The sequence below is a fragment of the Trichechus manatus genome, unplaced genomic scaffold (assembly GCF_000243295.1).
Source record: "Trichechus manatus latirostris isolate Lorelei unplaced genomic scaffold, TriManLat1.0 scaffold00287, whole genome shotgun sequence".
NCBI lineage: Eukaryota > Metazoa > Chordata > Mammalia > Sirenia > Trichechidae > Trichechus > Trichechus manatus.
The window spans coordinates 8,561-33,163 of record NW_004444223.1 but is presented as its reverse complement, the minus strand read 5'-3'; the positions used below and the strand labels follow the sequence as shown (position 1 = coordinate 33,163).

At 38.8% G+C, this 24,603-nt stretch overlaps 1 protein-coding gene across 3 annotated transcripts in view; it reads right to left on the bottom strand.

The window, feature by feature from the left end:
• Positions 1-14,802, bottom strand: part of CD109 (CD109 molecule) — a 133,770-nt gene extending 118,968 nt beyond the window's left edge. For 2 of the 3 annotated variants that reach the window (XM_004390151.1, XM_023725111.1), the window contains exons 1-2: positions 14,720-14,793; positions 13,353-13,525 (exon numbers count right to left, since the gene is read on the bottom strand). In XM_004390151.1, the coding sequence (XP_004390208.1) occupies positions 13,353-13,525; positions 14,720-14,793 (247 nt within the window). Of the gene's footprint in view, positions 1-13,352; positions 13,526-14,719 lie in introns of all 3 variants that reach the window. The other variant, XM_004390152.1, reaches the window with a different exon arrangement.
• Positions 14,803-24,603: the final 9,801 nt, after the last annotated feature.

The window sequence follows — 24,603 nt, the reverse complement described above, 5'->3', positions numbered from 1 at the left end:
GTTCCAACTCATAGTGACCTCTTTGTACAACAGAATGAAACACTGCCTCGTCCTGCACCATCCTTACAATAGTTGCTGTGCTTGACCCCATCGTTGCAGCCACTGTGTCAATCTATCTCCTTGAAACCAAACAATAGTTTGGCTTAATTAATAAAGACTGTCTGCCTTGACCATTGTGCTCTTTTTCTTTCATTGTGCATTAAGTGAAAATTTACAGAGCAAATCAGAGTCCCATTCGATAGTTTGTACACAAAGTGTTTCATGGACTTGGCTTCATTCCTTACAATGTGTCAGCATTATCCCCATTTCCGCCCTGGGTTCCCTGTTTCCTGATTTTCTACCCCTTTCTGCCTCCTCACCTTTGCGTTTGGGAAAATTTTGCCCTTTTGATCTTGAAAAATTTATTGTTCTAAGGAGCACGTTCCTCTCGGGTGTTATTGTTTATTTTATGAGTTTGTCTATTGTTTGACTGGAAGACGGTCTCCAGGAATGGCTTCATTTCCAGATCAGAAGGGTGCATTAGGGCCATAGTCTTAGGGGTTCCTCCAGTCTCTGTCAGACCAGTAAGTCTGGCCTTTTTGTGAATGTGATTTTTGGTTCACATTTTTCTCTCTCTGTCCGGGACCCTCTGTTGTGATCCCAGTCAGAGCTGCTGGTAGTGGTAGCCAGGCACCATCTAGTTCTTCTGGTCTCAGGGTCATGTAGGCTGTGGTTCATGTGGTCCATTAGTCCTTTGGACTAATTGCCCCCTTGAGTCTTTGGTTTTTTACACTCTCCTTTGCTCCAGACTAGAAGAGACCAATAGTTGTATTCTACATGGCTTCTCACAAGCTTTTAAAATCCTAGACACTTCTCACCAAAGTAGGATGTAGAACAATGTCTTTATGAACTATGTTGTGTCAACTGACGTGGCTGTCCCCCGAGTCTATATTCCTTTGCCTTAGAACCTAAGAACTTCATCGTGCAAGGTATTTGGTTATGTCTAAGAGGTTTCCCTGACTGTGCCACTTGTGTGCTCTGTTGTCTATATATGAGGAGAACCTACAGTCATGTATTTAGAAATATCCACCACCAAACCTATATCTGCCAGTGGGTGTGCTCCCTTATATCTTCCCACATCTTTTGGCATATCTATCTATCTATGTAATTAATACTATTGTTGCAGGATTGTCTATACTATAGTAGTTACCGTAGCTGCCCTTTATTCCTGCGTTCCTCTCAGTGTCTTCTCTTACCTTGGTCATGTTGTGCTGACTTCTCCCATATTGTGTATTGCCTTTCCCTTCACCAATATTAACATGTGTCTACTATCTATTTGATAATTTCCCCTCCTTCTTCCTCCCACCCTTGGTAACCATCAAAGAATTTTCCCCTTCTGTGTGTAAACCTTTTGTTCTTACTTTGTAATAGCGGTCTCATACAATATTTGTCCTTTTGTCATTGACTTATTTCACTCAGCGTAACATACTCCAAATTCATCCATGTTGTGAGATGTTTTGAGGATTCATCATTATTTTTTATTATTGTGTAGTATTCCATTGTGTGTACGGACCACAGTTTGTTAATCCATACATCTGTTGATGGACACAGGCTGTTTCCATCTTTTTGCTATTGTGAATAATGCTGCAATGAACATGGGTGTGCATATGTCTATTCATGTGACAGCTCTTATTTCTTTAGGGTATATACCCAGCAGTGGGATTGCTGGATCATATAGTATTTCTATTTTTAGCTTTTTGAGGAAGTGCCATACCATTTTCCACAGTGGCTGTACCATTTTACATTCCCACCAGCAGTGTATAAGAGTTCCAATCTCCCCACAACCTCACCAACATTTGTTATTTTCTGTTTTTTTTTAATTATTGTTGTTGTTTTGTTAGGTGCCATCGACTCAGTTCCGACTCATAGTGACCCTATGTACCTCCTCACAATCATTGCTATGCTTGACCCCACCATTGCAGCCACTGTGTCAATCCATCTTGTTGAGGGTCTTCCTCTCTTTTGCTGACCCTCTACTTTACCAGGCATGATGTCCTTCTCCAGGGACTGGTCCCTCCTAATAACATGTCCAAAATACATGAAACTAAGTCTCACCATCCTCACTTCTGAGGAGCACTCTGGCTGGACTTCTTCCAAGGCAGATTTGTTCATTCTTCTGGTAGTCCACGGTATAGTCAATATTCTTCGCCAATACCATAATTCTAAGGCATCGATTCTTCTTCAGTCTTCGTTATTCATTGTTCAGCTTTCACATGCATAGCAGGCGACTGAAAACACCATGGCTTGGATCAGGCACAACTTAGTCCTCAAAGTGACATCTTTGCTCTTTAACACTTTAAAGAAGTCTTTTGCAGCAGATTTGCCCAATGCAATATGTCATCTGACTGCTGCTTCCACAGGTGTTGATTATGGATCCAAGTAAAATGAAATCCTTGACAATTTCAATATTTTCTCCATTTATTATGATGTTGCTTATTGGTCGAGTTGTAAGGACTTTTAGTTTCTTTATGTTGAGGTATAATCCATACTGAAGGCTATAGTCTTTGATCTTCATCAGTTTTTTTTTGATTAGCGCCAGTAATGTCGGGGTGGGGTTGTATCTCACTGTTGCTAATGATCACCAGCATTTATTTCTTCGTATGTTTGTTAGTAGCCTGAATGTCTTCTTTGGTGAAGCATCTGTTCATATCCTTGGCCATTTTTTAATTGGATTTTCTTTTCTTTTGTTGTCGAAGTTTTCTATAAATTTTAGAGATTAGACCCCTGTCAGATATGTCATAGCAATAAATTTTTTCCCAGGCTGTAGGTTCTTTTTACTCTTTTGGAGAAGTCTTTCGTTTAGCGTCTAAGTGTTTAATTTTTAGGAGGTCCCATTTATCTAGTTCATCTTCGGCTGTGTGTGCATTTTTAGTTATGTTCAGTATTCTATTTATGACATATAGTAGGGCCCCTAGCATTGTCCCTATTTTTACCTCCATGATCTTTATAGTTTTAGGTTTTATATTTAGGTCTTTGATCCATTTTGAGGTAGTTTTTGTGTATAGCGTGAGGTATGGGTCCTGTTTTTGACTTTTCTACAGACAGATATCCAGTTTTGCCGGCATCGTTTGTTGAAGAGACTGTTTCTTCCCCATTTAATAGACTTTCATCTTTTCTCGAAGATCAGCTGTCCATAGGTGGATGGATTGACATCTGGGTTCTCAATTCTGTTCTATTGGTATACGTGTTTGTTGTTGTACCAGTACCAGAATATTTTGACTACCATGTCTGTGTAGTACATTCTGAGATCAGATAGTGTGAGGCCTCCCACTTTGTTCTCCTTCTTTAATAATGCATTGTATTCTTTTAAATAACTGTCTACATGGGATCAAACTGACAACAGCAACTTGAAAGGTTAGATAGGAAGTTTAGGGGGCAGTGAGTTTATATTAATGGGGGAGGAATAATTTGGAAAAGGAGGGTGCAAATGGTTCATCAACTTGAAGAATATAATCAATATCACTGAATTAGTATGTGTAGAAATTGCTGAATTGGTGCATGTTCTGCTGTATATATTCTCAACAAAAAAAATAAAATAAATTATTTTAAATATGTAAGTCACTTCATCTTTTTATGTATTTTAAATATGTCTACACGTGTCATATATATGTCTCTATAGATGTCTATATAACTGTTGTTGTTGTTCTAGCTGCCCTTGAGTTGGCCCCCAACTCATGGTGACCCCATACAAAACAGGATTGGACTGTTGTGATCCATAGGGTTTTCACTGGCTGACTTTTCAGAGTAGATCGCCAAGTCTTTCTTCCTAGTCCATCTTAGTCTGTAAGCACCACTGAAACCTGTTCAGGACCATGGCAACATGCAACCCTCCAATGATAGACAGGTGGTGGCTGTGCTTAAGGTGTACTGGCCAGAAATTGAACCCGAGTCTCCCACATGGAAGGTGGGAATTCTACCCACTGAACCACCAATGCCCCCTAAGTACAATATAGCTAACATTTATTGAGGGTTTACTATATATCAGGCACTGTGATAAATGCTCTAAAATAGAACATTAATAAATAAAAAGAAACAGATGAAATTAATTTTAATAATGTATTTTATTCAACCCAATATATCCAAAATATTATCATTTTAACATGTAATAAATGTAAAAAAATCATTAATGAGCTATGTTATATTTTTTGGTACTAAGTCATTGAAATCCAGTATGTATTTTACACTCACAGCACATATCAATTTGTACCAGCCACATTTCAAGTGCTCAAAAACCACATGTGGCTAGTGGCTACCATATTGGACAATGTAGCTCTAAAGCATTATCTCATTTAATCCTCACAACAATCCTATGAGGTAGGCCCTATTATTATCCCCATTATATAAATGAGAAAACTGAGACTGGGTGAGATGAAGTGACTTGCCCACAGTCACACAGGCAGTAAGAGGTAATGCCACGTTTAATTCCAACGTGTTCAGTGCACCCATTCTTACCCACTGTGCTTCCCAAAGAGTACGGAACAGATTCAGCTACTCCTTCCAAAATAGTAGTCCAAACAAAACCTCTTATCATCTCCTGTCCCTCCTCTGTAGCTCACTCCACTCTCATGTCAGTCGACCATCAAACTTCCAGAAAGAGTTACCTACACTTTCTGATTACATTTTCTGACTACCCATTTATTCCTTAATAAAACTTGGTTTTTGCTACCAATTCTCAACTTAAAACCATGCCCTTGAGGGTCACCAATGGTCTTTGCTCTTTCCTTATCTTCTCTTACTTTCTAGGTTACTTGGCACTATGAAAACCTTCCTTCTTGAAACTCTTTTTTCCCTTGGTTTCTGAGATATTTCATCACTTTCAACCTATTCCTATCTGACTTGTCATTGTCTATTCCTTTCATTGGTTTATTTTCCTCCCCCTAAGCAACTGTCATCAATCTTGTTCTTTCCATAAGCTCTCTCTCCATTTCTCTTGTGTATCTCATGCATTCCCAGGATTTCAAATATTGCCTGTCTCTATGAAAATTATGCCTTAGACTCTCTTCCCAGCTACAATTTCAAAACTAGCTGGGCATCTCCACCTGGATGTCTCCCAAAACTCATGTCCAAAGCAGACTGCAACATCTTTTCAGAAAGCAAACATTCAACTACTATCTCCTTCTCATGACTGCCACTCCTAGCCATCGGCTCTTTCTCCCAGCACACCCTTCCCTTCTCTATTGCCCTAGTATGTGAAGTCAGCAGTGGTGGAACACTTGAATGCACATTTGTATGGCTCTGGAAATAAAAGGTAACAGTATCAAGTACAAGGTCACTATTTACAAACTACATCAAACTTTTTATATAAAAAATAAATAATTGACATGTCATGGGGTTGTTAACCAATGTCATAAAACAATATGTGTACTACTGTTTAATGAGAAACTATTCGTTCTGTAAACCTTCACCTGAAGTACAATAAAAAAATAAAATACAATGTTTATTTAAAAAGACATTCAGTTTTCAAAAAGTATTAGTTTCCCTTTACCTTATAGACTATATCATAAACCTAAATAAATAAATAAACAAAAACTTTCTAGTCTTCTGAAATTTTAATGTTATATGTTATCCTTTTGGGACTTCTGAACCTCCTCCAACGCCTTCCTCCTTCTTATTCCCCACCCCCATCCATTCCCATTTTACATACAGCAAATAATCAATAAATAAATAAATTGGGGAAAATGTCACTGGGGAAACAACTACTTTCACCACTGTAAAGCCCTCTCAACAGAACATAAAGGACTAAACAGTAGCCCAGCCCAAGTTCTTAGAGGGTCTGATTTCTATTTCGACCACAACTCTCCAGTGAGTCACTAAGGCAGTGACTCATTCAGTGTTGCAAGAGGAGCAGCACAAGTTTATTCTGTAGTTCAGAGAATCTGTATATTCACTTTCAAATTCATCCAATCACTGATTCATAATCAAACCACAAGACATATTTCTCCACTGCTTAAAATTAACACCAATGCTTAGGGCTGCGGGGTTGCTTGAAATGCAAACAGGGAACTCCAAGAGGGGCCTTCTCTCTCGGCTGCCATGAATCATCACTGGGCTTGCAAGGGCATGCCACTCATTCTCATGCTTTGCAGGACTTAGTCAAGTACAGTTTGTGAGATACTAAAGAGCAGTCATTCTGAAATTTTAAAGTGAGTAGGCTTTACCTGCGGTTATTGCTTAAAGTTTAGACTCCTGGACCTTATCCATATCTTAAGGGGAGCCATGAATCTGCATTTTTAATAAGCACAATTAATTCACATTTTGAGAAACACTTCAACAGAATTTAGTTTTTAAAAGATCCCTGAGGCTCCCATCCCTGCCCCCACACCTACTCAGAATCATTGGTCCATAAAAAGTAACTCTATCTTGAGCTGAAATAAGAAACTTGCACAAATATGCAAGCAAGCATTTTAAAACTGCTTAGTTAGCCTTATTTTCTTCTCTATCAGATGAATCAACATTTGCAAATATATCCTAGGTTTTACACACAGTTCTCCATATGTTAGGAAAGTTCTCCAGAGTATAATGGAAATAAAATTGGACTATAAATTTAAGAACCTGCATTGTTTCCAGCTCTGCCACCAATAAGCTACTTAACACTGGGCAAATCACCACACAGCAAGTCTCAGGTCTCCTACGCCATAAAATGACGTGATTGAATTAATTAGCTTACCTCTGAGGTCCGTTCCAGCGCTAAAACTATGATGCTCAAAGTAAATTAAGAGGAGTGCAAGCATTTCATCTTACCATTCTTTAGATCCAGATTAGATTTCATTAGATCCAAGACTAAAGTATTGCAAGCAAATGTGAAAATGATTTTAGAGAAAGATGACTGATACAACATTGCATCAATATCCCAAAATGAAGCAAACAAGAAAAATTATTTCATTCTCTTCCAGGCAGTAGAAAACCTTATGGTACCTGGATTTAGAACTAACATCAAATTCAGGTTTCACCATTTACTAACTAGGCTAAGTCAGGAAAATTGTTCTCTCTTAGCCTCAGTTTCCTCACCTATAAAATGAAGATAATAGTGCCTACCTCATAGGGTTGCTTAAGTTAAATAACGTACATAAAGTCCCTGCCACTATGAAGAAAATCAATATTTAATACATTAAATCCCTTCCCCATTCCCTTCTCTCGGTTTCCTCCCTCTCCTAGGTGGTTAATAATTGCCTTTGACATGAATTGTTGCTACTATCTTCTCATAACAACAGCTACCATTTTCTTGAACAATTCCTATGTGTTAAGTGCTTTAAATATGTTACCTCATTTAATCCTCACAGCAACCATATAATTTTATAAAACAGAAACCACTCTTTTCCAGATGACAAAACTGAAGCCTGGGGAGACCACGACTGCCCACAGAAATACTACCACTAAGTGGGCCAGTAACTGATTCCAGGTAGCAGCTCCAGAGTCCAAACACAGTGATCACACTATGGTCCTTCACCTGCAAACACCATGTACCTGTTTATATATATATACCTACATATATCACACACAATAGGGAAGGTATGTGAATGGAGAGCCCACACCCTTTAAAAATAATTCTCACGTACCTACAGGTTCAGACAGAGTTCCAGTGGCAAAGTTGCCTGTGAAAACCTGCAGAGAGATCTGCCCACATACTACACTAATTAATCTACTTTCATAAATGCCATGGGACTGATTCTGATCTACAAGTCGGGAAACTTAAGTTCAGGAGCTTTATTTCCACCAGAAAGCCATCTTAACAGAGCTGGATCTTTTTTTTTTTTCAGTTTTTCAGTTAACATCTCAAATTTAAGAAATACTGATTCCTCACATTTAGTGGATTAAGATGAAAATATAGTACCTCATAGTCAATGTGAGAAAGACATAAAAGACAAAGCAGATCTTTAATTCTTAAAAAATAGAAGCTAAGCATCCCATTAGCACTCCAAATTTTTAGGGCAAAAACAAAAAGCGAATTATTAAAGGCCATATACATACTCAAAGAATATATACCCCAATACTTTACTGGAAAGATGGAAGTAGGTGTGGCACCATAAACTATACCTCCAGACCAGCAGGCACTCACTAGGAGATACCCATACAGGATACCCAAATTTTTCAGCAGCATTTTCTGTTTAGGTTTTATCTTTAAATCAGGTTTCCATGAAACCAGTGACAATGAACTCATTAATGGAAGTAGAGAGTATATTCTTTATAATTTGAAGCAAATCTTCCTCAGGAAAAATACTGAAAACTTACAAATAAAAATATGAAATCATAGAAAGAAAAGGAGAAAAAAGCAGAAATTATAGTTTCAAAGACATCAAAAAACAATTTAATTATCTCACATGCCTTAACAGATGAGGGGTTAGTTCTCATTTATGACCTGTGAATTCACATGTTAACCCTTTTTTCTTCATTTGGCATGTAACTCCAGGGCAACACCACAGTCAGCAAGGGAAGAGATAAAGGGCCAGGCTCATTCTCCATCCAACAGTATAATGTGACTTGACTTCAAACGCCTATTTTCAAACATACCACTATGTTTTGTCAATTATGTTTACTTAACCAACTCTTTTAAACAAAGCAAGATAAGATTATGAACCTATGTCGTGAGATAATCTTTACACCTTAAACCTTAAATCAAAAATATTCCCTTATGTCTTCTTTAAACCAAACAGTAGACTGGGTTATTTAGTTAAGAATGTTTGCCCTGAACATCGTACTCTTTTGAAGAATTATCTATACGGGGTCCAACTGACAACGACCACTGGAAAGGGCAGACAGGAAGCTTAGGGAGCAGCTCATGTTAATGAGGGAGGAACAGTCTGGAAAAGGGGGGCAAGACTGGCTGTACACTTGAAGAATGTAATCAATGGCACTGAATTGTACATGCAGAAATCGTTGAATTGGTGTGTGTTTTGCTGTGTATACTTTCAATAACAATAAAAAGGGAGGAGGAGATTATGAAACTAGTTCTATTCACTATAGAGATGATGGTTGTTATGTATTGAATTGTGTCCCCCCAAAATATCTGTCAACTTGGCGGGTCATGATTCCCAGTATTGTATGATTGTGTACCATTTTGTAATCCAACGTGATTTCCTTATGTGTTGTAAACTCTATCACTATGATGTAATAAAATGGATTACCAGCAGTTATACCGATGAGGTCTACAAGACTGGATAGTGTCTTAAGCCAATCTCTTTTGAGATATAAAAGAAAGAAGTGAGCAGAGACACACGGGAACCTCATGCCGCCAAGAAGCAGTGCCGGGAGCGGAGCACGTCCTTTGGACCCGAGGTTCCTGTGCAGAGAAGCTCCCAAACCAAGGGAAGACTGATGACATGGACTTTCCTTCAGAGCTGAAAGAAACTGTTACCTTGGAGCTGATGCCCTGAATTTGGACTTGCAGCCTACTGGACTGTGAGAGAATAAACTTCTCTTTGTTGAAGCCATCTGCTTGTGATATTTCTGTTACAGCAGCACTAGGTGACTAAGACAATGGTGATGACAACGATGATGATGATGATAGTGGTGGTGGTGGTAGTGATAATGACAACCGATTTTAGTATCCGACTCTTACCATTAAAGAGGCATTAACTCACCTTTACGGAACTCCGCAAAGTTTAGCAGAAATGCTTTTTCTAAAAAGCTACTGTTCACCAAAAATAAATAAATAATTGATCTCTAATAAATACAGAAATAATGTATAAAAAGAATGAGTAAACTAACTGTAATACAATTAATATTGCTGGCCTCAAAAGTAACCCACTGCCCTCAAGCCAAATTCCGACTCATAGCAACCCTATAGGACGTACTAGAACTGCCCCATAGGGTTTCCAAGGCTGTAAATCCTTACAGAAGCAGACTGCCACATCTTTCTCCCGTGGAGCGGGTGGTAGATTCGAACTGCCCACCTTTTAGTTAGCAGCCAAGCGCTTAACCGCTACGCCACATTTCTGCCTTAAGGGTAGAAATGTAAATAAAATTTCCTCCATATAGGTCAAAAGAATAAATGAACTCTTACCTGAGGATAAGCCATACTTTTCCACTTTTATTAAAGTATGTTCGGCAACTTGAACCCTTTAGCTATTACTATTTCTGATACAAATTAAGCCAGAAATACCTTCTGCCCCCGTGATTTCTGAGGACAGGACTGTTGGAAACAAACCACTCAGAAGCAGGGCTCCTCCTTACTCAGCTATAGTAGAAAATCAATCTTTATTAAAACCAGCCTTTTCTTAGATGCCTTCATGAGAAAGTGATGAAACAATCAGAGCTAAATGTATTTATTAGTTTATGTGTTCATGTGGTAGGGAAGAAAACATGAATCCTGTGATGATCCAGACTGCTCTTATTTAGAAGTTCTCATTTATCAACATATTGTTACAACTGGAGAAGCCAGATAAAGCAAAGGATGTGAGGACAAGGAGGAGAAATGTCTTGATTCTTAAGTCCTAACATTACAGGAAGCATCTGCTCTGAGAACAATAACTCACAGCTTCTGATAATAGAGCAACATTCTCCTTTGAGAGAGGGAGAATACTCCTAGCAAAGGTATTTTCAATGAAACTGGGCAGATGTCTGTGGGCAGATCTCCCCATGCAGGTTTTCACAGAGTCAAAAATGGCCCATGAAAGAACCAGCATTTTCCTTCTTTCTTTTTCAAAGACCGACCCATTCTGCTCCCAGTACAGTGTTGTCCAACCCAGTTTTGAGCACTTCAGCTTTCTCAAGGGAATATGATGGACTCTCCTTCCAAAAGAAAAATCTAAGTATAAAGTCAGAAACCAAGCCATACTAATACACACCCCCAGTACTGGTACTATTTGTTTGCAGACAAGGAAAAGAAAAGAGTGACAGGGAAGACTGCTGAAAAGACAATGACAGGAGAAATTCTAGAATAAGAGCATGTAAACACTCAAGCAAAGCCCCAACTATTTCTCAATATCACCCATGTTATCTGACACCTCTGTATTGCAGTAAAACTGCCACACTAGTAGAGCCAAAATTATAAATTCTTAATGAACAAATAATAAATGTGGAACAGCCTGAAGTATTGTCTACTGTGATTTAGTATTTAAATATTTTCTTTAGCAATTATCAAAAGACCAGGATTCATTCATTTTCAGAAATAATAGTTCAATAACGAAAGTTGAGCTCTGCCTCCATACGAAAAGGAAATGACACTTCCTGCATCATCTTCTTCTTGGATATTATTACTAGTAACATTAACATATGTTGTTTATTGAGTGCCTAATAGGTGTTATGGAGCCCTGGTGGCACAGTGGTTAAGAGCTCAGCTGCTAACCAAAAGGCTGGCAGTTCGAATCCACCAGCTGCTCCTTGGAAACCCTATGGGGCAGTTCTACCCTGTCCTATAGGGTCACTATAAGTCAGAATCGACTCAATAGCAATGAGTTTCGAATAGGTGTTATATACCGAATTTAACTTTATAACTGTCCTAGGACATAAGTTTCTCTATCCCAATTTTACAGATGAGGAAACTGAGGCTTAGAGCCGTTAAAGAGTCTGCCCAAGATCAAGCAAGTAGTATAGACTAAGCGCTAGGACTCAGACTCAAACCTTAGCACCAACCTACACTTCCTTTCCAGGGAAATAAGACTTCCTACTTCCCTGACATGAGGGATAAGGTGGCCTGGCTCCTGTACATACCACCCCTTCCAAACATAACCACCCAGTCAATTTCTAGTGGGGAAAGAACCACTGATGCAGACAAACTTTTATTTTATCTTGTTTTTATGACAGTGTTAATTCTCTAGGCTGTAATAAATTGTTGTGGAATCCTATCCACTCTTTATTATGTGACCTTACATGATTTTTTTTTAAAGATAATTCTTAACATTATAGGAATTTATGCCTCAATTTCTAGCCTTTAACTAAATATCTAAACATGCTTCTAGTTAACAGTGTTTATATTTGGGTGGTAGGATTATGGGTGATTTTGATTTATTTTCTTTACTTCTTGTTTATTGAGTTGTAAGCACTGAGCATGTACTACTTTCGCAATTAGAAGACAAAACACATATATGTTCATTTTAATGAAGAAAAGTTTAAATATTTATTACAAAAAAAATTATTTTTTACCTCAGTATTAAAAAAGAAGATATTCACTGACCCAAATTAATCCTGGTCCAGGTTAGAGCCCAAACTTGAAACAAGAGACTTTGGTTCTTATACAAGTGGCTCCCATTTTTACACTATTTTTCTTTTTTCCTGTTACTTAAAAAATTAGGAAACAACAAAATAAACAAAATTTAAAGGGAAAAAAAAATGTTGTGACTAAAGGCTCACAGGAATCTAACCCTGTATTTCCCCTAGGAGCAATGGTTCAGTATTCACTAATTCAGTGTTCACAGCTACTTTCCATGAATAATGAGAATTGACTATATTTTTTTAAACATTTGGATTCAAATGCTTTTAGGCAGGGTATACACCCTCCAGTGGGTCTCAGGTCCCACTACTCTCTATTGTTTTGACTGGTCCCTGTTGGCATTTTGTGGTGTAGCCCTTGTTCTATCTAGGAGCATCTAGAAAAGTATTAGAAACCCTGGATTTAGCTCAGTACTTGGCACCTGAGTAAAGGGTCCTGAGACCAGAAAGCATCAGCAGTAATAGATTCATATCTAAATATAATCACTAAACAGAGCAAACAGAATAGAAATAATGAGAATGTTGACAAATTGTGAAAATTGTAACCAATGTCACAGAAACAATCTGTATAAAAATTGTTAAATGGGATCCTAATTTGCTATGTAAACATTCACCTAAAACACAGTAAGATTTTTTTTTAAATTTAGGAAACATCCCTTAAAACTGAATTTTAACTATTGTATAGCTTTTATTTTCCTTACCTCAGGCCTATTTGGTAAAATCCTCTGTATGAAATAAATATGGGCTTCACGTCAGAGACTAGCTGTTAACTATGCCTGTTTCCTCTTCTAAGGCGCATGGTGGCCTGCACTTTCTAGCCTCCTTGGGAACTAGGTGTGGCCACTGGAATATGAGCAGATATGATATAAGCCACTTCTAGGCCTGGCTCATAAAAACCTCCTACATGAGAAACTCCAAACTCTTCCCTCATTGACTTGGGAGCTATCTGTTGATAATGATAGAGCCACAAAATGGAGGAAACTGGGTCTCTGAATGGAGAGCACCCAGGAGCACCATTTTGGACTTGACAGGAGTAATGATTAAAAGTGTATTATGTAAGCAACTGCAAGTTTGAAATTTTTCTGTTACCCTACCTAACATATGGCTTTATTAAGATATTCCAATTATCACTGCAGAAGGTTAAGACTCGATGCTGTTTCTCTTACCTTTTTCAAAGACCCCTTCTGCTTCCAGGACCGGGATAGTGACGTTTGATGCCATCTTCAACACCTCCGCCTTCACAGCGACCTGTGAAGGGCTGTGTTCCAGAAGCTCCACCCCAATGGTCACATTTCCTCCTGGTCTGATGATCCCAGGGGCTGTCACCAGAAACCGGGGCCTAAAGAGTTCCCAACAAGGGAAAAGTAAAGTTTCTTATCCTCACCATTTCCACTCTTTTGTGACCCTCAAATTTCACTAGATAAGACACCCTATGCTGTGCCAATTGCAATTGTTCCAATTAGCACTGCCCCAGTGTTCCATTTACCAACTGCACTGAAATGCTACTGAAACAACAATAAGTCCCATAAAACAATTTTAATTCAGTAATTCATGCACTACTACTAGGGAAGGTCTGTGTTATTATTTCCATTTTATAAACCACAAACAACACAGGATGAGCCACAATGTAAATGGCTTACAGTGGGACATGCAGAAGTACAAAGTATATGCCTCTAAGCCTCTCTTTTACAGACAATCTCATTCACCAGTGTAATTTTTTTCTAAGTTTAAAAAAAAAAAAAAAACTAGGATTTTGCTTGTTTCTTATTCAAATCTTTATGCTTGGGCATTTGCCCAAGGAAATGTCGTCTAACCAATACCATAGTTTGAAACATACCATCTGAAGATAAACTACTAGTGGTGAAAATTCCAGGTGTAGTAGAAAACCAAAAAAACCAAACCCATTGCCCTCCAGTCGATTCCGAATCATAGGGTCGCTATGAATCCAGGTGTAGAAGAGCATTAAAAAAGAAAAGTCACAAAAACAGCACTTTCCCCACCCAAGTTAAGGGTTAGGGCTCAACTGCAAAAACTTGTCAGAGTAAGGCACTTTTCAATATTTCAGAGCTCTCCTTAGTTATCTTTCTACAATACCTCCACCTGAACCCAGACTTCAGTCACCTGGGTCAAATTTTTGGCTGTGCCAAAGTCGAGCACCCTGCTTAGAAAAAATACGTAAGTTCTTCAGAGAAGAAGGCAGGTTATTTGGAACCAAAAAGTTTTAAAGGAAAAGGCAGTGGCAATGCGGACTGAAAATAGACTCTATTTAGAAAGTCAGAACGTCCATGAGATGCTTAAACAACTTCTTGGTTTAAGAGAGTAACCGTCCCACGGAGAACACGCCAAAGCGACATGTGGTCAACTCTCCAGGCCAGTGCCTGGCTGGTGCCTGCAGCCGCGCTGCCGTTTCCTACACCCTGCGGCACAGCCACAGCCACAGCCACAGCCACCTCCCGGAGTCCCGGACCCAGGCCGGCAGAGGCGGCCGTGCCCGCCGCGCCCCGGCGCCCACCCCGCGCGCTCACGCTCCTACCCGGGGGCCGCGGCCAGGGCGCCGGTCCACACGCAGAAAAGGTGGGTAACGGTCACGAGCGGCGGGCCCAGCATCTCGGCGGCGTCTGCCCAGGCGGCGGTCGGTTGCCGAGAAAATTCGCGGGCACTGCGGGGTGTGGCTTTCCACCTCCTCCCTATTTTTTCCCCCCTGACTCCTGAGTTTAGAAATCTGAAATGGGCGCGCCTAAAAGCAGAGTCGCAGATCTAAACTGAGACTGGACTTTGTGGCTCCACCCCTCCCACCCTCATCACAATGGCGCTGTTCTGGCAAATATCGCAAATCCAGGGGGTCAGAAAGCCGTCTCTAAATGCGGTCATCCCAACCTGGCCCCGGTATCCCTCCTCCCCGCGGGGAACGGAGGGCGGCGCCCACTTCCTCGGCCCACCGTGTTCCTCGGCTGTTTACACTAGCGCTCTACCGAAGATGCCCTTAGTGAATAAACAGGCCCATCCTTGTAAGGAGAAATTCATAGCAGCTATGTGAAGTGGAAAAAAATCAATCATTGTCCTCCAGACTATGAGTCAGAATTTTAGAGAAATGGCAAACACCACACACGCACACGCACACGCACGCACACACACACACACACGCCAGGGTGTATTTTTTGAGCAGTTAAATGTATGTAAGTGGGAACAGAAGAAAACCTTTTCTTTAAAAAATGTTTATGATATATTATTTTCCTCTCTGGGAAAAAAAATGTGGTTTCTCAGCTTAAAAAAAAAGAATTCTGGCACACGCAAAAATTAGGTGTTGCTACTTGGAACTCTGAAAAACAATTTTCTGGGGAGATGCTTTTATCCCTTTGTCTGTCTCCACATTCATTTGCTACAGAAAGTACTCATTAGAACTGTAAAGCTAAGCAATTTGTATAAACAATTGGGGTTGGGTAGCTCTCCTGTTGGAATGAAGGCCTGGTGGCCACTGGTGCCCAACAGTTCTATTTATCTCCAGGTCTTTACCGTCCTGGCTTGTCTGCAGCTCCTTCCTGGGCTCTTTGGCAACAGTCACCATCTTCAGATGACTCAGGTTTCACCATGACTACACCATAAAAGCAGGGAACTGCCAGAAACTTGGAAAAACAGACACATTCAGTCTCTGACAACTTAAACTTTCTAATTCATGGAGAAAAGTTTTAGATAGTGGCATTTTAATATGGGGCAAATCACAAAAGAAAAAAAGGTCAGCAAAGGGATCTCATGACAAAGCTATACGCTAAATAAAGGAGTTAGCAGCACCTAGAAAAACTGTGGTTTTTGAAGTCCAGGAATTTGCTTTCCTCCCTTTCCTGTTCCACCCTTTTCACCCTGCTGAACAGCTTGCAGTGGTCCCTTATGTCCTCTCCTAAGGTTAGCCTATCTTTAGTGGCCGACTTCTTGTCCAAACAGGACTGGGGTTCGGTGAAAAGTATCTGAGTGGATCTTTAGGTGCAGACCCCATCTCTGAACAGCTGTTACTGCTGGTCTGGTCTCCTCACCTCTATTGTTCAGTGAGGAGACCTAGGTCAAATGCAGGCTGTGTTAAGCACTAAATTAGTACTTCTCTAACTCTAAAGTATATGAAGATTCACATTAAAATGCAGACGTTGATTCAGCAGATCTAGAGTGTGGCCTAAGATTCAGCTTCACTTCAGCATACAATAGGCCACAGGAGGTCTACCCAAAAACCAAATGTAGAGTCAATTCTGTCTCCCAGTGACCCTATAGGACAGGGTAGAACTGCCCCGTAGGGTTTCCAAGGAGCAGCTGGTGGATTCAAAGTTTGACCTTTTGGTTAGCAGCCAAGGTCTTGACCACTGCCCTACCAAGAGGTCTACAGGTAGAGGCAAATCCAGGGGGGGTCTATGAGTCAGAATCAACTCGACGGCAACAGATTTGGCTGGTTTGGATTTTAACGACAAAAGCTGAAAACAACAAGAAAGTTATTTTAAAGCCTTTACTTCATAGAGGTAGATCAATAAATCAGGGTTTATTCTAAAGGCAGGCAAACGTAAGAAGGAGTTCAAAAGATTAGTTGATAATGTTACACTCCAAGAAGGCTTATAGAAAGATTTAGAACCACCTTGTTATTTTATAAAATTAACTTATGAAGATTTTAAATTGATGCAACCTTCCTCCTCATACCTTCTTTCTCACAGTACACACTTGCTGAAAAGCTTAATCACACAGAAATGTTGGCATGTGGATATCCACAGAAATGTGGCTATTAACATGCCTGATACAGAGTAGATACTCAATAAAATTTGTTGAAAGGATTCATGAAAAATGTTCATCTCCAACTTGTTTTTTTTTTTTAATTAAGAAAAAGTGAAAACAACCTGAACATCTAATAAGAGATTGTGTTAAATAAATTATGCTATGCCCATGCAATGGAATACTGTGAAGTCATCAAAAATTATGCAGTTGTATTAGAGATGAATTATCTAGAGATGAAGATTCATAATATGCTGTTGAGGAGGGAAAGTCTGTTTAATAAAACAGAATTTAAATGTGATTTCATTTTTGTAAAAATAAAGTGTATATATGGGTACATATACATTACAGATATAAGCACTGAAAAAAAGACTTGAAGGACATCCACCAAAATGTTATCGGTATCCTGTTGATTACCTGTATCTACCAAGTTTTCTACAATGAATATATATTACTTTCCCTTTAAGGAGACAACAATAAAAGTAGTGTTGTTTTAGTTAATAGTCTTTGAGACATCTTAGAAACTCTCTTTTGAATAAAGTTCATAAATTTTTATACCAGAGAAAAAAAAATCACGTCTCTCCCATGAAAACTGAATGGTGTTTGGCATTAGAATCCCATGCCGTTCCCATGTCTCTCTTGAGCTATCTTTAGGATGGGGTTCAATCAGAAAAGCAGGACCACTGTAAGTGAGACAGCCCTTCTCATGCAGTTGTGGGAGCTGGCAAAGAAAGCAGTCCATGCAAGCCACTGCCTCTGCATCTTCCAGTGTAGAGCCTAAAGTCGCTATAAATCAGCTGCAGTGGCAGTAGGGGAGAAAAGTTAAATGTGGATGAAAATAAGAGAAAACAAAAGAGAACTAGAACCCACGAGGACAACTGGAACCTGGAACCCATAAGGTCAAAATGGAACCCATGTCTCTCTCACCACCTCCAACTTCATGGGTAACCTGCAGAAGAAGTTGACATCGTTCACCCAGAGCTACACACACACTTGGCCGAGAATTCAGAAATGCTGAAGGGGCAGATCCTCTGAGAACTGAAGGAGCTATGGCCTAGTGCTGTCCCATGCCCAGAAAGTGAGCTAGCGGATTAATGACAATACGTGTGAGCTGCCCACCTGCCTAGAACCCTGCACCAACCTTCATAGAGTAAAAAAATACAGCATCTGCTTCACTGCAGGCTTCCAAATCTCATACAAAAGGTCTCTTGTGGCCAAGACCAACGCAGAACCACACAAGGAAGAGAAGTCTAAAAAACTTAGTTATTTGCATTTCTTCCTTATTTTTATATGAATACACGTGTGCATATATTAACGATTTTTTTCCTTCTTTAGCTTAGCTAAAATGGCACAATACAAAGCCACCACAGTCCACCCTTCACCAACCTGGCATCCATACATGCCCCTTTAACCATATTTAACTGACAAATAAAGACAATAGCAAAATCATGCTTTCATCTAACATGATGCAACTATCCTTTATACAACCAAAAAAAGCCCTAACCCTCACTCCAAGAGAATACAAAGTCGCTTTATCCATCTTCCAATGTTGTTCATGCCTCTTCTAGCTGAATCATATTCTCCCTTTGATGTCCTATATGTTAAATACTTAAGTATGAGGTTAACTACTTGTCATAGATTGAATTATGTCCCCCCAAAAATGTGTGTATCAATTTGGCTGGTCTATGATTCCCAGTATTGTGTAGTTGTCCATTTTGTGATTGTAATTTTATGTTAAATAGGATTAGGGTGGGATTGTAACATCCTCACTAAGGTCACATCCCTGATCCAATGTACAGGGAGTTTCCTTGGGATGTGGCCTGCACCACCTTTTATCTTACAAGAGGTAAAAGGAAAGGAAAGCAAGCAGAGAGTGGGGGACCTCATACCACCAAGAAAGCAGTGCCGGGAGCAGAGCGCGTCCTTCGGCCCCGGGATCCCTTTGTGGAGAAGTTCCTAGTCTGGGGAAAGATTGATGAGAAGGCCGACAGAGACAGAGACTTCCTCTGGAGCTGACGCCCTGAATTTGGACTTTTAGCCTACTTTACTGTGAGCAAATAAACTTCTCTTTGTTAAAGCCACCCACTTGTGGTTATTTCTGTTATAGCAGCACTAGATGACTAAGACACTACTATTAGCACATCTTATGTTATATTGTAGAGGAACAGGAAGAAGAAGGAAAAAAATCGTTAATATATACACACATGTATTCATATAAAAATACGGAAGAAATGCAAATAACTATTACAGCCTCTGTTTCTGCTATAATATTTATAATTACCTTCTTCCATTACCCATTCTACATTTTCTTTGCCCTAAGCAAGCATCTAGGCTGGTCATGGTTCCTTGCCTGGCAGGGTGACCCAAACCTTCATTCCTGAAGGGTCTGGGACATCAGCAGTTCGCTCTGTATTATATGGTAATTTTCTATTGACTTTAATTAATCACTGGACCTGGGAGTACTGAGACATCCCAGGAAATCTTCTGCATTCCAGAAATACTCCTTACTTCCATTGTATAGTGGCAACCCCTTGACAATTGGCTCATTCAATCACTCCAGTCAGTTCAATAGCTCCTTTTTTGGCTGTGGTTTCACTGTCATGAGGAGCCCTAAGTGGCCAGGTGGCAGTCTTAACTGCCAGTTTAGCTGAACCATTGCAGTGTCCCCTAGTGGAAGCATTCCTCTCTTGGGAACTAAACCAGCAAAGCACAATGTCGCACGGATGGGAAGCAATAATTCACTAATGAATCAACAGGGGTAATAAAAGAACGACTTTCATTTCCATCCCGTTATTCCCAGATCTGTGAAACTGACTTTGGGAAAATTAGCACCATTCTAGTTACTGATTTAGGAGATGTACAACATCCTAGACTTTCTTGTTTGATTTTTATACATTTAAATTTTATAACATTTCAGAAATATCATGTATGAAATTAATGTCTACTTACATTTTTCTAACCATTTGAGAACTATTTTGATAGAATCCTGCACAGAACATCAGAATATTCTCCAAGAATCTTTTTTACCCAAGGGCGGAAAGGAGAAAATTCCTGTCTACCAAAGAACAAATAATAAAAATGAAATTAACAAGGTAGAGTAATGATGAGGGCTTTCCTTAAATATGAGCATACAAAATGTATAATTAGAATTCTATGTCCTGACAAAGTATCAAACAAGAGTGAGGATAGAATAAAAACATTTTCAGAAATAAATGGCTCAGAAACTTTGCATTCCACAAACTCTTTTTAGGAAGTTACTTGAGGAGAACATATTTAGCAAACAATGAAATAAGCCAAGAAAAAGGAAGACATAAGATTCAGAAAAAAGTATATATAACCCCAGAAAGCAATGAAGAGAGAAGTTCTAGCAGGAAGAAGAATTCCAGGAGTAAGGTCTCAAGGGGAAAAAAAGAATCTTAACAGATAACATGATGGAACATTGAGGGATAAAATTAAGACTATAATAAAGAACAAACAGTACAATAAAATGAAAAGGAACTTACAAATTCAAGGAAAGAGAAAATATTGAGTTATAAAGGGAGTGTAATCATAATTTATTAGTCTGCAGAGAATAATAATTATATAGTCATGTTGATGTAAATATGGCTTTTTGATTTATAACTTTTAGAATCAACGTATTAACAAAAAAAGATTTAATTATCATGTCTCATCATACTTAAAGCACACATTTTTAACATTTTTTATCCATCTTATTAACAATGGTGTCTTACAGTTATAATTCAGACTGTGTTTTCTTTCTTGGATACACAAAATAAATGATGTGTCTTACAATTGATGGCATCTTAGATATGATGTACAGTATGTTTACAGAACAGAATGTGAATGTTATTATTATTTACAAATGTAAAAAGTACAGATGACAAAAATTGAAAAGTCAAAGAGGGTACAGAATTAAAGGAATGACTAAAGTGCTAAGAATCTTATAAAGTGAAAAATCATGTCTATGCTTTTTGGATCAGGAAATAAGGTATAAGTATATTAAAGATGAAAAAAGTAGCATTCCCACATATATGCCTGTCATGGATTGAATTGTGTCCCCCAAAAATGTGTATATCAATTTGGCTGTGCCATGATTCCTGGCATTGTGTGATTGACAACAATTTTGTCATCTGATGTGATTTTCCTGTGTGTTGTAAATCCTGCCTCTATGATGTTAATGAGGGCGAATAGGCGGCAGTTGTGTTGATGGGGCAGGACTCAATCTACGGGATTGGATTGTGTCTTGAGCCGGTTTCTTTTGGGATATAAAAGAGAGAAGAGAACAGAGAGACAGGGGGACCTCATACCACCAAGAAAGCAGTGCCAGGAGTAGAGCGCATCCTTTGGACCCAGGATTCCCGCGTGGAGAAGCTCCTAGTCCAGGGGAAGATAGATGGAGAATAAATCTATGTTTATTAAAGCCATCCACTTGTGGTATTTGTTATAGCAGCACTAGATGACTAAGACAATGCCCAAAAAAACAAAGGATTTTTTTCCCCAAAAAGTTATGCATCAGAGAGGAAAGAATCACAATCAGTTTTCGTTCTTACAAAGTCCCTAATGTTCTAGGGCATAATTTAAATTATTATATTTTGAACATACAGTACTATTTAAGGAAGACACAATAATCTGAGGCAACCTCTATCAATATTAGTTTGGATATCGATAGATGTCACTCAACAAAATGATTTAAAAATAAATAATTAAGTAATTAAAACAAAAAAAGAAGCAAAGAAACACCCTTGAAATCTCATGTCATACAACAATAAACCTGTTTCAGGTCAAAAGTTTGGAGGCCAGCTGAGGCAGCTCACTGTGTTTCTCGTTCTCCTCCTGGAAACAGCAGGCAGGTAGGGCATGTTCTTCTCGTGGCCATGGCAGCAGGACAAGAGTACAAGCTCCAATACTCAAGCACATTTCAGGTCCCTGCTCGCTTCACATATGCTAAAATCCCATTGACCAAAGCAAGTCCCACAGGCAAGGATAAAGTCCAGGGGTGGAGAGGCATACTACATCTTTTGTTAGAGGAACTGCAAACTTAATTACATGGCAAAGAGCAAGGCGGGGAGAAAAATTGGAGCCAATAATTCAATCTACCATATACAGTTACCAAAATTAGCCAAAAGCCACGTTCTGTTCATCAGGACAATATTTCCATAAAGAAAGATTAGCTTATCAATCCAAATAGAAAGAATGATATAAAATATGTCTATATTCATGAGCATGTAATATTTTTTTAAATATTATTAGTATTCATCGTAGGAGGATGCTACATTATGAATTCATTAAAGAAAACAATTGAGCTTTATACAGTCTTTCCTATTTGAACTGTATCACTGGGTTGCCAAATAGTAGATACGGGGAAATTTCTCTTTATAGAGATTTTCCCACTAATAAATGAAAAATGAATGTTAGAGTGGCACTATAGCCCAAAATTTAATGAATTGATGGATCTAGACCAGCTCTGTCCAGTTGAACTTTCTGTGATAATGGAAATATTCTATATTTGCACTGTCCAATACAGTAGCTACTAGGTACTTGAGGCTATTTAGCATTTGAAATGTGGATAGTGTACCTGAGAAACTGAATTTTTAACTTTATTTAATTTGAATAAATTTAAAGCACCACATGTGGCTAGTAACTATTATATTGGATAGTGCATAACTAAACAATTATCATAAATGTCTGCTATATCATAAAAAAAAGACATCTCTTGGTGAAAGAACACAGCACCACTTAAGAAGCAGTCTTGCCAAAAAAAATTGAACCTGAATGGGATAAAGCTTCTAGATTCAACTACCAACTTTCAAGGAAACGCAGAACATATTAAATACCACCTGAATGTACTTAACAAAATTTAGACAGTGAAAAACTCTATCAAACAAAAAATTCAATTTCTTCAGCAAATAAATTGCAAAGATAAAGTGAATGGGAAGAAACCACAGATTTAAAGAGACTTAAAAGACAACAACAAATTGCAATTTCTGGACCTTATTTGGCTCAAGATTCTAACTGAAAACAAGAATTATAACGTTTCTGAAACAACTGAAATTATGAACACTGAGGAGATACTTGATGGTACTAAAGAATTGTTATGAATTTTTTAGGTTGGAGTTGTATTTTTAAAAGCATCTTTATAGTTTAGAAATACATACTGAAATATTTGTGGATAAAATGTAATGATGTCTGGAATTTGCTTCAAAATAATACAGGAGGGGACAAATAGCTAGAATTATACGGCTATGAGTTGATGAACGTTGAAGCTGGGTACATGGGGATTCATTTTACTCTTCTCTCTACTTCTGTAAATGTGTTAAATTTTCCATAATGAAAAGATGTTTTAAAGCACCAAAACAAGACTTAGACAAAGATACAAGAAAATCAGTTAAAAAAAAAACCTAAAACAGAAAAATGGCTAATAACACCGACTAGAAAAAAATATTCCATGACAGAGAAAACAAAAATTATGACCAAAAAGTTTGCCCCAAATTACCACAGCCTAATTAAGCTACCTAGAAGTCCCTGGGTGGTGCAAACAGTTAAGCACTCAGCTACTAACCAAAAGGTTGCTAGTTCAAATCCATCCAGAGATGCCTTAGAAAAAAGGCCTGGTGATCTACTTCCAAAAGATCACAGCCATTGAAAACCCTGTGGAGTGCAGTTCTAATCTGAAACACAGGGGGTTACCATGAGCTGGAATCAACTTCACAGCAACTGGCTCACAGAGAGCCAACGGAAAGGATGAAACCTGATGCCAAAAAAATTCTCCGAGTTTAAAATGGCTTCTTCTATAAGCAGAAAGTTGGAGGTGAAGGAAATTGCTTGTTTTTGTTTTGTTTTTGTCCTAAATCTTATAGAACTATGTGATTATTAAACTACGTGCATATGTAATTTTATTTTTTAAAAAAATACTTAATTTGAATTTTAAATGATGTACTTTTTAATGGAGGCAGAGCCAAGGCTCTGTGTCAAGATTTTTAAACCTGGTCAACATTACACACATACCAAAAGTTAACTGTCACATCAACCTACTACTTTTGCTTTGGTCTGTTATCCACTTTTTAGCTTCTTGGCTTCTCCTTGTTTTTCATTTTTATTGCTCAGTTTTGGTTTTTGGACACCTCCTGTGTGACCACTCACTTTCCTTAGAAATGAACACTGCAGACTGGCTACCCAAAAGCTTTTCACGGCCTCCCTCCATTGTGTATTCCTTTGCCAGACAGACTGAAAAGCTAAAATACTCAACTGCTCAGGCCTGATTCAGCTAGAAGTGGCCAGGTGACATAATTCTGTACAACGAAATCTAAAGGGAGGCATTCTCTTCCTGAATAAAAAGACAACACCTCAAGGGAGCAGGCCTTTGGCCCTTCCACTTTCATCCTACCTAGAACACAGGTATGATACCTCACCAGAGGAGGGCAGAATGGAAAGGTAGAAAGTGCTCAACTTCCTGAATGCACAATTAAGCAGCTGTAGTAGCCCCACAGAAGTCCCTGGCTGGTGCACATGATTAAGCACTCACCTACTAACTACTAACCAAAAAGTTGACAGTTTGAACCCACCCAGAGGGCCCTCAGCTTCCGAAAGGTTACAGCCTTGAAAATCCTATGGAGACCAATTCTACATTCTGCACAGATGGGTCACTATCAGTCCAACTCCACAGCAGCTGGTTTT